Here is a 16,798-nt window from a genome sequence, read left to right as displayed (position 1 = left end):
ACCTAAGTCATTGTAGCTGACTTGGTGTTTGCTCGTCGCTAATGACCACCTCTCCTTCGATATTCCACACTCATGTCATATAGCGCACTTAGCAAACATGTCTGCTCGGTCGTTGCGTGTCGAGATCACGCCCTGAACAGCGCCATGGCAAAGCCCTGAAAGGCACAGATGCGGAAATTCGGACTCATCAATCATAACCAGTACTATTACTATGGACATTCCAGACAGCCGATAGCAGCGGCGCTGCTGAAAGCTACACAAATGTCTCGGCATACAATGGAAGATGATAGCACCATGCCACTGGTCGCACGAAACTTGCCACAGGCGTTTCCAGGTTTCGATTCAGACTATGTCCGTGAAGTCTCCGAAGGACGCCGTGCATTGAGCACACCTTTACTTATGACGACCGGCACCGGCTACAGCATATACAAGTCACTGATCATACCTTCAATGATAGCCGCAAACAGAGAGGTAATCCTTGTGACCTGCTTCTGGGCACCCTCAGTCACCCGTGATGCCATCAATCAGGCGCTCAAGGAGCTGTCAGCAAAGGCTATGGCGACCGGCACGAGAATATCTGTACAGATATGTTTCTCATCATCCTCTCTTGCGCAGAACATGCTGTTGCCTACACCCAAGAACGGACAGCGATACCCACCGACAGCTTGGAGCAAGCTTGGTCTTCCCGAGCAGGAAGCGATTCCAGGCCTAGAACTACGGGTCGTTCGCAAATTCTTCTGGCCTTTTGGCATGATACACTCCAAATATGTCATCGTTGATCGAAAATTGGCCATCTTTCCGTCCTGCAATGTCTCCTGGGAGCGATGGTACGAGGTAGCGGTCTCTATCAAAGGTCCTGTCGTCGACCATCTGCTTTCGTTTCACAGAGACTTCTGGAGTAATGAGCACATAACTCCAGTCAGCGACTCTCACACCGAAGACAGCATTCCAGATATCGCATTCGATCCCGGAAATGCAGATGGATCCATTCACTATCCTGCACGGTTAGACTCCGATGTGGTACAGACGACACTTTTGCCATCGCCGCATAGTCCGAGTCTACTCCCTGGGTATCTTCGGCCCCGCGCGGTCATAAGTCATTGCCCATGTGCGCCTGCGGCTCCTTCCAGCTTCTCCCGAACACCTTTACTGACAATAACATATCACCTCTTGTCTACAGCAAGGTCTAGCATTACAATGCTCACGCCCAATGTGACTGAGCCAGTTGTCCTAGACTTGCTATGGGGAGCTCTTGAAAGGGGAGTCGATGTTTGCCTATGGACCAATCGTAATCTCATGACCACAGAGCAACTGGTCACAGCAGGCACTACTACGCCAAGGTGCATTCAGACCTTGAAAAGCCAGTCACAGAACCTCAGGGGGAGGTTCGAAGTCTTCTATTTTGATGACGGACCAGGAGCGCGGACAGTCTCGGGGGATGAGGCTGAAGTTACGCCGATCAAGCTACATGCAAAGGTGACCATTGTAGACGGCGAGAGGATGTTGATAGGAAGCGGAAATATGGACGTTGCGAGCTGGAGGACCAGTCAAGAGCTTGGGGTCCTTCTTGAGAGCATGGAAGGGGTTGAAAAGTTCGGCAAACAGTGGAAATATTCAGACCTTCTGAACGACACAGATTGACAATCACATCCACGTACTGCGCTGGCGGCTTTCAGCATATTCCAGAGCACGGAGCGTTGTGAGAACTCGATGATATTAGGTATACCTATTAGGTGCCCTTCACCCTTAGAGTAACTTTTTCTTAAGCGTACCTATTAGGGTGCCCGTCTACGCCTAACGCGATACCTAAATAATTTTATACGGGGGGTGCCCGTCCACGCCTAACGCGATACTTAAATAATTTTATGCGGGAGGTGCCCGTCCACGCCTAACGCGATACCTAAATAATTTTATACGAGTGGTACCCGTTTACGCCTAACGTAATACTTAAATAATTTCGTACGGGGGTACCCGTTACGTCTAACGCGACACGAAAATAATTTCGTGCGGGGGTAGTCCTCACACCTATCGGACTCTTAATATAATAAGTTAGCCGAATACGTGATATTTAGAAAATCGTATACGTATATAATGTACTTTTAATAACTACTTTCGAGGCGTACTATATCTATACTAACTTAATATAGATAATATATATACCGATCGAATCGTCTTATTCATTGTATTAATAGTGGTAATAAGCGTAAGAGTAGTAGTGTAGTTATGGCTTTGAAAACCCTCAATATAAATCAGTCGCCATATAAATTAATGTTGAAAAATATTTGAATTTGGCCCCATATCCTAATAATCCGCGTTACACAATCAACGATTGTTAAAGTACTGCCAGCCTTGTGTCAGAGCCTTGTACAATATGCAATTGTGTCAGCCAGCCAGCCAGCCTCGGCAGAATGATGCCATTCAAATCTCTCCAAATCCCCACGGACAACTTTTTTGCTTGATGATCAAAGACCTGTAATACTTGCCACCGATCTTTTCGCATTGCATCTTGCCAATTTATATTTTTGCCAAAAGCTCCGTCAACATGGCGAGTGCATTGCGAACATCTGTGCGGCGCTTTGCCACGACCGCAATACGTGCTGCAGCTGCCGAAACGCCCAATGCCTACGGAGTTCGCGTCTCGAAAGCCCAAGGATCTGTCGATCAGTTGGTTGGAGGTAGGTCTGCATCCTGAGTTCGTATGTCAATGGGCTGACCATCCAGCGATCGGAAACACCCCTCTTATACGATTAAAAACACTCTCAGAAGAAACCGGCTGCAATATCCTTGGAAAATCCGAATTCCAAAACCCCGGCGGTAGTGTCAAAGACCGAGCTGCATTATATGTCGTGAAAGATGCTGAGGAGCGAGGGCTCTTGAAACCCGGCGGGACAGTGGTCGAAGGCACTGCAGGAAACACTGGTATCGGTCTAGCACACGTCTGCAGATCAAGAGGATACCGACTTGTCATTTACATGCCCAATACACAATCACAGGGCAAGGTCGACCTATTGAGGTTATTAGGCGCGGAAGTATACCCCGTTCCGCCTGTGGCTTGGGAGAACCCAGAAAACTACAACTGGCAAGCCAAGCGGCACGCGGAGAGACTACTAAAGGAGGATCCTGAACATGGCGCAGTCTGGACAAATCAGTTCGACAACACCGCGAATAGGAGGGCACATATTGAAACAACCGGTCCCGAGATTTGGGCTCAAACAGAGGGCAAGGTCGACGCATTCACCTGCTCTACGGGGACTGGCGGAACACTAGCTGGCATTACACGATACTTGAAGGACGTCAGCAATGGATCAGTCAAAAGCTTCCTGGCAGACCCTCCTGGGTCGGTGCTGTACTCGTACGTTAGCTCTGGTGGCGAGTTGAAAGAACGAAGTGGTAGCAGTATAACGGAAGGTATCGGCCAAGGTCGTGTCACCGACAATCTGAAACAAGAAGTCAAGGAGCTCGATGGGGCGTTCAGCATCTCGGATGAGAAGACGATAGAGATGGTCTATCGTTGTCTCGACGAAGAAGGCCTGTACCTTGGAGCTAGCAGCGCACTCAACGTGGTCGCTGCCAAAGAGGTGGCTGAGAAACTCGGCCCGAATCATACTGTCGTCACTGTGCTGTGCGACGGTGCTTACAGATATGCCGACCGGCTGTTCAGCGATAAATGGTTGAAGAGCAAGAATCTAAGGGACGCCATACCGAAACGTCTGGAAAAATATATTGTTCTGCCATAGAAGAATTGGATCCAGCTTGAGCAATCTCTCCACTCGACGCCAGTCACTGCTCACAGCCTTCGCCAGTCATATCCACGAAAACCGTAAGCTGGACAGCGACTCCCAAGCTGTGGAGTGACAGTCACTCGTCTGTCTGGCTTTGAGAAGTGCATATTTCGCAGTGGTCCAACCTGCGCTCCCATCGATCTATCATAGGCTGCTTGGCTAGAGGGACCTCATAACCAACTTCATGCTGATGCCAGCTGTAGCACTTGGACCACCAGATGCCATGCTGAGAATTCATCCTGCCGACCTCAGTCCATCATTGCCACACTTGTCTCCACGGTCGCCGTCCAATATGTTGGACTCTCGGCTGCCGAGTATCACCACGTTAACCATTTCGGTTTGGATGCTGCGGATGAAAATTATCATGGTTCGGGGCATCCTCAATCAGTAGCGCAGTCAAAAGACTTGATGAAAAACCCTGGGGCATGACACACATCGGCGGCATTGTTGATCGTCATGGACAAATCGCCGGTACAATCCGTGCTGTTGTACATGGTGCAGCTGACGAATGCGCCCGTGCATTCGGAGATCCAGGCGTGGTCCATACCAATCATGAGAGTGTTACACGCTGGGTCCCGGACGATACCGTCCCAAAGCAGACTTTGGTCGCAATTGCTTTCGCTGAATTGGAAGATGCAGCATTCGGTGCAGGTGGAGCTGGCTTGCATGTGAGTATTTGGGATATAAACCTTCTCAAGAACGGGGGCGAAGAGACCTACCAGCCCGGTGCGTAGGGTGACTGGGTTGATGGACAGGTTGGGATGCTGAGAGTTGCGAAGATGCCCAAGAGTACGATGATGGTCGGAAGAAGTGTGCGGGCCGACAAGGCGGCGCTGAAGGTTAAAGAGAAGAACATATTCTTGATCGAACAGCTGATGAACCAGCGCTGTCGTTGCTTGCCGAGTCTGGTGGACGGAGGAGTATGGTAGAATGTAGGATACAAACGATTGTGAGATCTAGCCCTCTGAAAGATCCTCTTCTAGATGTAAAAGAATGTAGGTTGAGGTAAGGTACGAGAGAAATGGAAAATTCGCCAGCTAGATCAAGCTTTTGAGGTACATGCAAGGCAATGGATGAAGAACGGTTCCTGGAGTGTTGATGAGGTCTAGCGACTGTCAACTCCAAGGTTCTATATTTTTAGATGACTTCTCCGACGTCAGCATTGCAAACCAAAACGAAACACCAGGTAATGTAAGGTCCCGTCTTCACCACTTCTCTGCCTGAGGGTAAAGAGCACGTGGAAGACTTACTTGTGACTGCAAGTGCCGGTGACCTCAAAGTGATCTACAGCGTCGATGCCTCGTACGAGTAAAGAGTGGCAACCTCAGCAAACATTGACAATTCATTCCAAATTCTCCCACTTCACGCTGGATGGGGCGCTTTCTCTGGTGCAGTTCGCCGTCAGTTCGCGGGGCACGGAAAACAGCACTCGTACTGGGCCATTGAAGATCCTTGATCGTTACAACAGCGGCAAGCATCAAGCACGATTGGACGAACCGCAAACATGCAGCCCCTACACACAGGACTTGACGTCGTTGTTCGAAACTGGGAAGCGAGAAATGGAAGTTGTGCCCAATGGACGGTGGATACCAGAGTACGCGAGGCTGAGAACCCCTGGCCACCCTGCCGTCAATCGAATGTTCCCGGGCCGTGTCCCACAGAAGCCCGTGCTTGACGTGAAGATCATCCGCTCTGGACAATGGACACCACTATCAGTTTTATACCTGTAGCCCAGCAAGAACCATAGGGTCTGAGTTTGCACAAGCTGACATCCCTTGATGAGTGCTCGAACGGTAGGCGACACAATGATAGGCACGTCTTGTATGAATGCTCAATTGAAGAGCTTCATTTTGACACGCGCGACTTAAGCAACAGTGTTGCGTTCATCCGGTGCGAGAACTGGCGAAAGAAAGCATAGCATATATTTCAGCATGTCCTGTGTTGCCTTGTAAAGCAATGCTCATTTCGCTTCCAGACGTTTCACTCCATATCTATACCTGTTCAGCATCACGTCCATCGCTGTCTCGTCCGCCAAAAACGCAACAGAGGTAAACATGGCAACAAACTTTTAACGCCAGATGGTGAACAAATTCCAGGTCGATCAGTCCCCCAAAGACAAGCCTTGCAGGCGTAACGTGTCAGTCGTTGAGCTGACGACTACCGCCGTCAAAGACCCAGAGCTCGCCATCTCTGCCTCTAATCTGGTTGATTCCCACATCTCTACCAAAACGCCGTTTAGTGCTTCGCGGTGACTTTGTCACCGGTCAATTTCTCAATTGCGTCCTTGGCACTGTGGTATCCTGGTCAGCATGGTCTTTGATCGAAACGAAAAGGATCACTCTTACATATCACCAAAAGCAACCATGCAAATGGTTTGCCAAATACCCAGACCAATACGTGGAGTAACACCACGATACAAACCCTTCATGCCATTGTTGTCGTAGATATATCTGAATGTCTTACCAACAGTCAAGTTCTTGGGACGATTGGGGTCGTCCTTCTTACTCTGCATCTCAACACGAATGACTTCGATCGGTTGATTCCAAGCAGACAAACCACCACCAAGACCACTGGCGATGATCTTCTCAAGGCTACCAAGCTTCTCGTGCTCGTCTTTGCCAGTCATCCTCCGAATGGCACTCTCGGCCAATCTGGACAGACCGAAACGAGAACCCCAGTTTGTAGTTTGACGAATGGCAACAGCATTGACACCTTTGTTGATACCTGCGATACCCTCTTTTCTGTAGATGTCCGCGAAAGTCGCGAATGTGGAGGGTGGCTTCACGCCCTGCGCGGCCAGTTTGTGCTGGGTGATTTCGACAGTCTTCATGCATGTGCAAAAACCCATGGTCGCGTACGCCTGCGCAACACCACCAACCATACCACCACTGATTCCAGCAACGAAGTTGTTGGCTCCGAAGGTCTTTGCATAGTATTCGGCCTCGGAGGCGACGAAGAGGAGGACGGCACCCTTTGTCGAGGCTTCGATCCAGGCCCATGGAATGAGACCTTGGTAGTCTAGTATGCGCCATATGTTTTAGCCGAGGTCATTAATGAGCAGTTTGTCCAGGTGTTTATGCTTACATCCAAGGATACCACCTCGAGCCCATACTCTTGACAAGGCACCGGCGAAGGTGTCCGTTCGGTTGGCAGCCATGGTAGTCTTGACGACTTCCAAAGGTTGACCAAGGGTCGTCACCTCGAACATGTTCAGACCAGCGCCGAGCAGCAGGTTGCTGAACTTGACGGGCTTCTTCTCGAGCTTCTGGACTCCTGGGGCGGATGCGGACATCGCAAGACAGTAATTGCTATTGTCTGCCCTGACCAAGGGATTAGGTCGGCTTCGTCGCCTTGAGGGTTGGGTTAGGAGAAGTGATTGACTTGGGGTGGGAGCTGTTCTGGAGAAGAAGTGCCAAAAATGCAGGAACAAAGGATGATCAGGCAAGCAAGAGCGGAGATGAAGAGCAACGACCAAGCTGACACCGCTTAGATTCGGAGGTTAGCTGCTTCGGTGAGAGACACGATGATACTAAAGGACAAGATGTAATTATCGTGCTGCATCACTCTATGGCGCAGTCACAGCGCCTCGACAAATCCCAAAACCCCCCGTCTTCGGGCCCAAACGAGACTAGGCCATCCATCTTTCGGCGTGTTGTTGACTCGTTGAGCGGACAGCGGATCTCATTCTCACCCATTATTAGCAGCCCAGGGCCACCCCCAGAGGCCCAATTTTCCGGAACCCGACCGCCTAAATGTGGATCGTGGCCGCTCAACAGCCTTTCAGTGCGACATTCACCTCAACGTCCCGAAAAAGGTACTGAGGGACAACTCTCAATCTCCCTGTGTAAGCTACAACGAAGCTGGCGATGACGTGCAGCACGAGAAATTATGAAGAATCGTGAGCCTTTTCTCGATCAAACGTGGCATACTGCTGAATGTCTAAACCTTCATCCAACGATAGCCGCTAGCTTTCGAAATGCCCATCCATCACCGTCCCCAGATAGACATACAGTTTTGTTTCACCATTGTACATCGCTTGCTCTTAGAATCCTGCAAATCAAATGGCTCACAACTGCGCGCCGACAATCTTGGCATAGGCCTCAGTGCTGAAGGACTTGGGTCGCTCGATAGGTGCACCCAGACCACGGTCGATGATCAATTGAGGGAGGACACCAAGGGCTCGGGAGACACCGAAGAGGACGGTGTAGTAGCTGGCTTCGGTCAATCCGTAGTATTGCAGAAGGACACCGGAGTGCTAGAATGAGTATGTCAGCTAAATTCCGAGACAACGGAGACCTCTTTGACTTACAGCATCAACGTTGGGGTAAGGGTTCTTGGTCTTGCCATGCTCGGTCAGGACACCAGGAGCAATCTTGTAGACCTGGCTGACAAGCTTGAACATAGGGTCTTCTGGGAGTTTGCGCAGGGCAAACTCGCGTTGTGACACGTAACGAGGATCGGTCTTTCGGAGGACTGCGTGGCCGTAGCCAGGAACAACACGGCCACTGTTAAGGGTATCCCAAAGGTATTTGGTGATGGCTTCGTCACTGAGGTCGTCACCGACAGATTCCTTCATCTTGGTGAGCCAGTTCAAGACTTCCTGGTTGGCCAGTCCGTGGAGAGGTCCAGCCAAGCCGTTGAGACCGGCAGCAAGGGACAGCATAGGGGAGCTGAGAGCGCTACCGACTAGATGGGTTGTGTGTGCGCTCACGTTACCACCTTCGTGGTCGGAGTGAATGGTAAGATACAGACGCATGAGCTCAACAAAGTCGGCATTGTCACCGTATCCGAGCAGGTTGGCCAAGTTGTAGCCGTAATCCTTGTCTTTTTGGATCTCAGCAACCTTTCCATCCTTGTATGCGTTGCGGTAGATGATGGCCGCAATGGTAGGAAGCTTGGCAATCAGGTTCATCGAGTCTTCAAACGTGTATGTCCAGTACTCCTTCTTGTTGATGCCCTTAGCATACGCCTTTGCGAATTCGGAGGTGTGCTCGAGCGCAGCGACGGCGATGGAGAATTGGGCCATAGGATGCATGTCGTTGGGGCAGCGGTCGAGAAGCTCCCTGACAAACTTGGGCAGCTCGGAACGAGCAGCCCAGTCGGCGGACAGGTCTCGGACCTGTTGCTCGCTTGGGACTTCGCCAGTGAGGAGAAGCCAGAAAAGACCTTCGGGGAGGGGTTCCTCGCCGCCGGGAGCTTTGGGAAGGAGTTCCTGACATTCAGGAATGGTCTTTCCACGGAATCTGATACCCTCTTCCGAATCAAGGACAGATCCTTCCCAGACGAGGGCCCTGATACCTCGAGCACCGCCATAGACTTGATCTAGGGTGACCTCGCCCAGGACCTTGGAGCCATAGTCTTTCTTCAGCTTCTTGACCTTCTCAATCTCTCCGGGGAGCTTGGCAGCGAAGACTTCTTTGAGGGTCTAACAGGATGTATGTCAGCCAATGAGCGCACTTCCGGACGGAGGGATGCTCACCTTGGTGCTTGCGCAGCGCACTCCATTGAATGCGGCTTTCTGGACGAAAGGTCTCGAGGAGATTGCAGACGAACGAAGCAATGTGCTTCCAGCTCGAAGTGAAGAGGCCATGGTGATGTAATCTGAAGTGAAGTGTATGAGCAACAGAGGGTATGAATTATGAACGCAGGCTATCGGGAGGAAAAAAAGTATTCAGTAATAGTGAGATAGGGTTGGAGCTACGATAATGATGCTGGAAGCAGCAAGATTTCAATGGGGGTTCCTCGGAGGTAAGGAGGAGCTTTGGCTTCTTTAGGAGCATCGACCAGCCAACGAAGGTCATGTAAGGGCTGCTGGGGGCGGACGTCACTCGCGCCAAAGTCAATTGGGCGGAAGCGAAAACGGGCTCCGAGAGTGCCAGAGACAAAGGCTCCACACGTCACCGTCACTACTCATCACGTGGTAGATCTGGTTGAAGATCTAAGCACTTCACACGTGAAATGCCAAGCTCAAACTGCCTGCGCTTTTTTGTCTTTGCCAGTCAAAAGTCTCTGCTTCGTCGGCAATTGCAAACAGGCTTCTCTCTTTCCTTTCCCCTCCATTTCTCTCACACCAACCTCTCACCATCTCATCGATCAACCATCATCGTCCGCCTCTATTCTCATTACTCTGCGCGTGTTGGCGCAATTCATCGACTTGTAATTCTTGCTTAGCACGGGTTTCCTCTTTCTGCGTATTCGCCGATAGTATCCTCGCAACTGCAACTTCAAAAGGATCAATAGGAGGCGTATTCGCCGCTGACGACTGTAGAAGTCTGCTTCACTGGGTTGCCTTTGGGAGAAAGAAAAGATAAAAATCTCACATTCTCACTCTCGCCTTGACCTCATCTGTACCTGAAGTCTGTAAGACACCTCGAGGAAAAGGTCTTTCGCGTCTAGTCGCGCCTATCCGCGTTTTCCAACCTAGTCAAGATCGAGTCTCTTGCCTGTATCTTTGACCTCGACGCTGTAAGGGAAGAGGAGCTATCAAGACCCGTACACCATGTCGTCCGCAGTAGCGGAGCTGGACTCGATCCTGCAGTCCATGCTCAATCTCAAACCGCCCGGAGTCTCAGGCTCTAAGATCACCGCCATCACCTCACTTTGCACAGCAAACATACAAGTACGTCGATTATTTGTCTCCGTCACCAAACACCCACTAATCTGTCCTTAGTCCGAGTCAGTCCTCATTCAAAAGCTCTATACACATTTCAAGAAGACACCTGGCACACACAAGCTGGGAGTACTGTATGTCGTAGATTCAGTAACACGACAATGGGTAGATCAAGCCAGAAAGGCCGGTCAACAGCCTGGTAGCGGAGCTCCTGATGGAACTTTTGCAGCCGGTGTGACTCGAGTGACTGAACTGCTACCCGTACTAATGAACGACATCATTGCTACAGCGCCAGAAGATCAGAAGGTATGGTGACGCCCACTGTTTGTGTTTTCAATTGAAGCACATCAAACTTGCGGGAGAAATGATACTCTCCCAAATCTCGCCCAACTCACGCAAACTCCCATCTCAAACTCATGTTTGATCAACGCTCATATTTGTCATCGTTTGTTAGGTCAAAATCAAGAAACTGCTTGAGATCTGGGAGCGATCCCAAACCTTCCCAGCGCCATTACTTGCCACTCTTAAAGAAAAGCTCGACGCACCCAGAGGTACGATACGTCAAACACCTTCCGCTGCGCCGGTCATCATTGTTTCTGACAATATCACAGTATCCACCACTCCAGACGGATCCCCACGACCTGGCTTTGTCCAACTTGGCAACTCAGCATCAGCGTCCTCAAACGTGACAACAGCAGCACAGCCACAACAAGATACTTCCGCCATCCTCGAAGCTCTCAAGAACATGGCAAAGCAGAATGCCGCTGCAGCGCCTCCACCAGTTGCAGCGCCAGCTAGTTTGAATAATCTGTTAGGCGCGCAAACTGGAACCCCTCAGCCGAACAGTACCGTAAATCCAGGATCTGCTCCCACTGCCGCCAATGGGCACGCTGTAAACCCGCTTGGAGCGCTCTTTGCTGGCATGAATAATGGTGCACAGAGTCAGAGTCCTGCCAATGTGTCGCAGAACCCGCTTGCTGCTTTTCTTCCTCAGCCACAGGCTCCTGTTGCGATGCCGCAAAATCCTGCTCCCATAAACCAAGATGCTCAAACTCAGCTCCAACTTCTCCAGCTGTTGGCTGCTCAAGGTGTTCCACCTGATCAATGGGCTACGGCTCTTCAATTGCTCAATATGCAAAATGCCAATGGTGGTGCCAATGCCATGCCATTCCCTCCTCCAGCGCAAGCCAACAATTGGAATGGGGGACAGTCACGTGATGCCACTACCCGCTCGCCTCCGGGCCAGTTTCGGCGTCGCTCACGCTCTCCTGGTTTTGATAGAAGACGAGATTTGTCTCCAAGACGCCATCGGGATAGTCCAGGTGCTGATCAGTTCCGTAATGACCGCGATGGTCGACGCGACTATCGTCAACGCAGCCCACCTGGTAGGAGACGCCGAAGTCCCTCACCGCCAGCCAGTGATCCCAACCTTCCTCCACCAGGGCCCAAGAGCATCACCTTCGATAGAAGCTTGTCCAAGGGTCATATCAAGGTCTACAGTCGAACACTCTTCGTCGGAGGTGTCACTTTCGGAGACGCTACTCTGAGACCCCTCTTCAGCAAATTTGGTACTGTTCAGACATGTATTGTCAACGTTGACAAGCGCCATGCTTTCATCAAGATGATCAACCGCCAAGACGCAGAAAGCGCCCGATATGGAATGGAGGAATATAAGATTCAAGACACTCAACTTCGAGTAAGTACAAAACGTTCACCAGTGTACCAAGTTATGGCTAACAGGTTGAGTTACAGACCAAATGGGGTGTCGGATTCGGACCACGCGACTGCAGTGACTATACCACTGGCGTCAGTATCATTCCTATTGAGCGACTTACGGAAGCCGATCGCAAATGGATGCTCACCGCCGAATATGGTGGTACAGGTGGCGTACAGATTGAAGAATACATGTGTGTGGAAGAGCCTGACATTGAGATTGGTGCGGGTGTCTCCTCGAAAGGTATGTAATGCTTCTTCGATTGTTGGACACATTTGCTAATATGAAATAGCTATGAGCCGACGTGTCCCCACTGACTCAGCTGGACGACGAGGACCACAATCGTCCCAGGGACGTCAGCAAGGTGGACGTGACGAGAGATATCGAGACGATGATCGTCGGATGGACCGCAATGACCGACCAGGCTCTTCAAACGCCAATAATAACCATACCATGCCGTCCATGCCATTTCCCATGAACTTTGGGAACATGCCGGGCATGCCCATGTTTCCTCCCGGCTTTCAGCTTCCCGGCTTTCCACAACAACACAATCAAGAATGATTCGGAAAGACATGATGGAGAAGATGGTCTCATTTGATGCACAAAGATTGCCGAGGGCAAGGACAAGGAGTCGCGTGGACTGATACCCCTGTACATGCTTGATCACAGCATTTTCGGCGTTGCTCATTGCCAGAGAAACCTTGGTTTCCATACGAATTGGGGAAGTGGTGGTTGGTCATCACAACAGCAGCCTGCATTGTGCAGACTCATCGAGCTTCCTGGTGCTACGTGTCTTTCCACAACTGGACATATTGCAGACTGACAGCCTGCTTCGGGGAGGAGTTGCTCTTGTCGTGATCAATTAGGAATTTCATGACAGACTTCAACTATGAATATTCTATTCCAACAGCTTGCATTCGAAACGTCTCTTCTTTGCCTCACATTCATCGTTGGAATAGATGCATACAGTTATCATGTCGTAACGTACCATCATGCATTACCTTTGGAAGATGTACAAATCATGATCAGAGATAGCACAGAACGAGCCATTGCCCTTTCCATACATGGTCTAAACCAACACAACACTTCAAGCAGCAAGGATGATTTACATGTCATCAAAGGAAGCGATAGCTCCCGAATTCCATTGCCGGTTGGCGTTGGACTCCAAACATGGCAAGGTATATAGTAGACTTTTACTCCACCAATGACAATACGGAGTCTGGAGGAATGCACGCTCTGAAACCATGCCGATAGTACCCCGTGGGCTTACCCCACAGCAGACTTTAAACCAACACTTGAAAAGCATCCCCGTGCCGTACTCGAGTGCCGAACTCTGAGGTAACTACGTTCCGTTGCTCCATACTGCCTTTCACTATGGCCGACACAATGTAGAGCATGATGTCCAGTTGCATCATCGGCTGCAGAAGAAAAAGACTGTCTGAACACTACATTGGCGAAATGCAAGAGTCAAACAGTGTTCATGATACGATACATTGATTGCTCTGTCTTTCTACCTAATGTTGCGTACTTGACGCTTCTATATAGACGTCCTAGCACAACTAGGACCTCGCCGTCGTCACAGTAACTCGTCGTCGTTGGCGACGCTCGAATAGCTGGAGTCAGTGCGTAAATTGGCTCCCAACCGTGGAATGACATGTCTGACCAAGATGCTGTTTGACAGCAAGGCACAGGGCCGAATATCAGCTCACCAATAGCTAGACGCAGCTTGCACGCAACTGTCGAGTTTAGTCGAGTGTCTCCACACCTCTCAACATACATGCAACGGGTAGCACGATAGTGTCCAGTAGTGTGCATAGTAGGAATACATAGATTGTCTTGTCTTTTTATCTAATTGTTGCCCATTTGATGTCCTTCTAAGGGTATCTCGAGCATTTGAGCGTCCGGCATGGACCTCGTGGACAGAGGCAACTCAGTGTCTTTGACGATCGTCTTGCAAATCTGACCATGGAGTTTGCGTGTATACTCAAACCACCACGCTTGACTCTCAAACCCCATTCGCACCCTCCAGATAATCATGTCTCCTAAGAGTCGCTGCCGCGGCTTTAGGGTAGTAGATGCGCTCAGACATCCTCCGCAGGGTATGTCCCCAGAAATACAAAGGCACACCCATGAGCGTAGCCAAGCTTACCAGCATGAACATAATCATATAGACTTGGACCCAGCCATCCGCAGCTATCCATTCGACGGCGGTATAGAGGAAGATGAAAGCCAACAAGTTTTTGAAGGCGTTTACAGCGACGAGACACTCGCCGGCAAATTGCGGGTAGCAGTCCACGACGTATGTGATGGCAATATCGGGGCATAGACCGTGCCGAAGGAGACTAGATTTAAAAGCCAGCCTTTGGCTTACTCAATGACAGTTGCAAGGGCGAAACTTACTCATGCCGTACCCAAACGCGACTGCTACCCATGATAGCTTTTCCGAGCAGGCGAATGCAATCACAATGCAACCTACAGGAGCAATAAGGGCAAACGGTAGAATCGAGAAGATTCGTTGTTCTGGGTGCACATGCCCGCCGTTCTTTAAGATGCGGCGAGTGGTGATGACATCTGACATCCAGCCACCAGCGAACGTCCCAAAGATGAAGCCGATCAAGGCGGCGATCTGGATCAAACCAATATTTGTCGCCGCAAACAGGTAAGGTGGTGCCAGGAGCAGCGACGGGGAAGCGAAGCTAGATCAACATCAGCTATAGCTTCGAGATGGGGGTTAGGGCTCTCACATCAGGATGACTTGAGACGCTAGACTGGTCCATACATGAATACCGCCCAGAGTACTGCAGGATAGACCAAGAAGGCCGTGGGTCTGAAAAATATCGAGAGGAAGCCCACGGATCTGTTATATTTGATTGACGAAAACCAGATGCTGGTCCAGGGAACTCGGATATGGTTGACATGTTGTACGCCGTGGGTGATGTCTTCCTGACTCTCAACATGGGCAGGTTGGAGATTTTGCTTGCCAACAGAGTTGAGCTGCGCTTCTTCGACGTCGGCCTTTTCAGCGGGCAGAGGGGTAGCTGGGTGGATTGGGGGTCGATCGAAACTTGACTCGGGATACAGAAGAAACATCAAGATAAGGTTGAGACCGGCAATTCCTGCACAGAGCCAGCTGAAATTGCGCCAGGTGTTCGCAGTATCTGCAATCACAAAGCTAGCCACGAGGGGACCAATGGCTGTCGCAGATGACACGGTGATGATATAACTAGCAACTGTTAACCGTGACCAAGCAAAAAGGCGTTGTTGTCCTACATCGACATCATTGCTGCGCGTTCATGAAGGAAGAAGAGGTCCGAAACGATGCCTGGTACAATGCTCTGCGTCCCACTGATCAGTAACCCCAATTTTATTCTGCAATCGTTTTGATGAGGCAGCGGCGAGTAAGCAAAGTATGAGTCTGAATCATTGGATGCAATGTTTCGCGTTTGATGTCATCGGAGAGATAACTGTGAGTACTACGATTTGTTGAGCGAAATACATTGCTGACCACCAACCATCAGTTTTCCTAGCGATTTGGTTTCTTGGATCGAGGTGAAGATATCAAGGGTATCATGCAGAGTCTAGAGACGACAGCCTTACAGTCTACAGTCTGTGGGATCTATCTTTGGCTCGCTCCCATCATCTTCGGGCTAATCCCGAGCGGGTTGTCTGCGGTCGTGGGCTTTATCACAACTGAAGTTCAGGGTCGATTGAAATCACTAGAGGATTCGGAAAAAGGAGACCGGGATGCCAAAGACTTCCTTACCAAGCTGGCATTGCTTCACAGGCGTGACCAAGAAGCATACACCTACTGGCACGTGTTTGCCGGTTGTGCACAAAACGTGGCCGCCGGGAGTGAGACAACCTCGATCACGTTGAACTCAATCTTCTACTATCTGATGAAAGATCCCCAGAGGGTCCACAAGTTACAGACGGAGATTGATGAAGCTGTTCAGTCTGGCCAAGCTTCGGATCCGATCACCTTTGCTCAGGCACAGAAGCTGCCTTATCTTCAGGCTGTGATCAAGGAAGGCTTAAGGATGCACCCAGCGACTGGCCCCCCGATCTGGCGCACCGTTCCTGAAGGAGGTGCTACCATTGCTGGTGTCGAATTTCGTGCCGGGGTATGTCACAACATCTTCTTCTTCTCGTACATTTCTTGACCAAAACTATCGCTTGGTCGGTGTCTGAATTACTTCTCTCGAATGCTGATATCACGCGCAGGCTAATGTTGGAATCAACTCCTGGGTTGCACACCACAACAAGGACGTATTCGGCGAAGATGCTGCTCTTTTCCGACCTGAACGATGGCTCTCCTCGACGTCTTCGCCGGAGCAACTCGCGGCGATGGAAAAATACTACATGCCCTTTGGTCTAGGCTCGCGCACGTGTATCGGAAAGAACATCAGCCTCCTTGAGATCTCAAAGCTTGTGCCGCATCTGATCCGCCACTACGAGTTTCGTCTACTCACGCCCACTTGGACCAGCTTCAACAACTGGTTTTGTAAACAGTTCAACATCGAGGTAACGGTTAGCAGAAGACAGTTGTCGTAAACTACGAGGATAGATAGTGCGATATCACAATACCATCCGGATCAGCACAATACTTGATCAACTGGTCCAGCACCAGAGAGCTAATACAAATCATATCGGCTGGATACTGTATCAATGTCAAGGTTGAGGTAAGGGGCCGCA

General features: G+C 50.3%; 8 protein-coding genes across 8 annotated transcripts; 4 read left to right on the top strand and 4 right to left on the bottom strand.

Moving 5' to 3' along the window:
• The first annotated feature begins 9 nt into the window (after positions 1 to 9).
• On the top strand, positions 10 to 1,966 carry EDD37DRAFT_636968 (uncharacterized protein). The gene has a single exon (XM_062817019.1). The coding sequence runs from the start codon at positions 169 to 171 to the stop codon at positions 1,639 to 1,641; it is 1,473 nt and encodes a 490-aa protein (XP_062667959.1). The 5' UTR covers positions 10 to 168; the 3' UTR covers positions 1,642 to 1,966.
• Positions 1,967 to 2,542: 576 nt separating this feature from the next.
• Positions 2,543 to 3,737, top strand: EDD37DRAFT_658997 (cysteine synthase; the record flags this gene model as incomplete). The annotated part of the gene is made up of 2 exons (XM_062819012.1): positions 2,543 to 2,675; positions 2,722 to 3,737. 2 exons carry the CDS (start codon positions 2,543 to 2,545, stop codon positions 3,735 to 3,737), a joined length of 1,149 nt encoding a protein of 382 aa, XP_062667958.1.
• Positions 3,738 to 3,949: 212 nt separating this feature from the next.
• EDD37DRAFT_504682 (uncharacterized protein) lies at positions 3,950 to 4,805 on the bottom strand. The gene is made up of 2 exons (XM_062813531.1): positions 4,502 to 4,805; positions 3,950 to 4,439 (listed from the first exon to the last, which is right to left on the bottom strand). The coding sequence occupies exons 1-2, from the start codon at positions 4,636 to 4,638 to the stop codon at positions 4,163 to 4,165; spliced, it is 414 nt and encodes a 137-aa protein (XP_062667957.1). The 5' UTR covers positions 4,639 to 4,805; the 3' UTR covers positions 3,950 to 4,162.
• Positions 4,806 to 5,764: 959 nt separating this feature from the next.
• EDD37DRAFT_504626 (mitochondrial DNA replication protein YHM2) lies at positions 5,765 to 7,211 on the bottom strand. Its single transcript, XM_062813529.1, has 3 exons — positions 6,867 to 7,211; positions 6,128 to 6,800; positions 5,765 to 6,072 (listed from the first exon to the last, which is right to left on the bottom strand). Exons 1-3 carry the CDS (start codon positions 7,072 to 7,074, stop codon positions 6,018 to 6,020), a joined length of 936 nt encoding a protein of 311 aa, XP_062667956.1. The 5' UTR covers positions 7,075 to 7,211; the 3' UTR covers positions 5,765 to 6,017.
• A 539-nt stretch (positions 7,212 to 7,750) lies between these two features.
• EDD37DRAFT_504679 (mitochondrial citrate synthase) lies at positions 7,751 to 9,557 on the bottom strand. The gene is made up of 3 exons (XM_062813530.1): positions 9,262 to 9,557; positions 8,092 to 9,207; positions 7,751 to 8,037 (listed from the first exon to the last, which is right to left on the bottom strand). The coding sequence occupies exons 1-3, from the start codon at positions 9,370 to 9,372 to the stop codon at positions 7,849 to 7,851; spliced, it is 1,416 nt and encodes a 471-aa protein (XP_062667955.1). The 5' UTR covers positions 9,373 to 9,557; the 3' UTR covers positions 7,751 to 7,848.
• Positions 9,558 to 10,187: 630 nt separating this feature from the next.
• On the top strand, positions 10,188 to 12,831 carry EDD37DRAFT_504540 (uncharacterized protein). Its single transcript, XM_062813528.1, has 6 exons — positions 10,188 to 10,401; positions 10,453 to 10,698; positions 10,847 to 10,943; positions 11,004 to 12,088; positions 12,145 to 12,349; positions 12,399 to 12,831. The coding sequence occupies exons 1-6, from the start codon at positions 10,282 to 10,284 to the stop codon at positions 12,665 to 12,667; spliced, it is 2,022 nt and encodes a 673-aa protein (XP_062667954.1). The 5' UTR covers positions 10,188 to 10,281; the 3' UTR covers positions 12,668 to 12,831.
• A 1,280-nt stretch (positions 12,832 to 14,111) lies between these two features.
• On the bottom strand, positions 14,112 to 15,574 carry EDD37DRAFT_684070 (uncharacterized protein; the record flags this gene model as incomplete). The annotated part of the gene is made up of 4 exons (XM_062819861.1): positions 15,377 to 15,574; positions 14,886 to 15,329; positions 14,507 to 14,802; positions 14,112 to 14,476 (listed from the first exon to the last, which is right to left on the bottom strand). Exons 1-4 carry the CDS (start codon positions 15,385 to 15,387, stop codon positions 14,112 to 14,114), a joined length of 1,116 nt encoding a protein of 371 aa, XP_062667953.1. The 5' UTR covers positions 15,388 to 15,574.
• Positions 15,516 to 16,657, top strand: EDD37DRAFT_652414 (cytochrome P450; the record flags this gene model as incomplete). The annotated part of the gene is made up of 3 exons (XM_062818450.1): positions 15,516 to 15,572; positions 15,634 to 16,227; positions 16,328 to 16,657. 3 exons carry the CDS (start codon positions 15,516 to 15,518, stop codon positions 16,655 to 16,657), a joined length of 981 nt encoding a protein of 326 aa, XP_062667952.1.
• Positions 16,658 to 16,798: the final 141 nt, after the last annotated feature.

The sequence above is a fragment of the Exophiala viscosa genome (genome assembly GCF_022695815.1).
Source record: "Exophiala viscosa unplaced genomic scaffold EDD37scaffold_9, whole genome shotgun sequence".
Classification (NCBI taxonomy): domain Eukaryota; kingdom Fungi; phylum Ascomycota; class Eurotiomycetes; order Chaetothyriales; family Herpotrichiellaceae; genus Exophiala; species Exophiala viscosa.
This window is presented reverse-complemented; position numbering and strand designations above follow the sequence as displayed.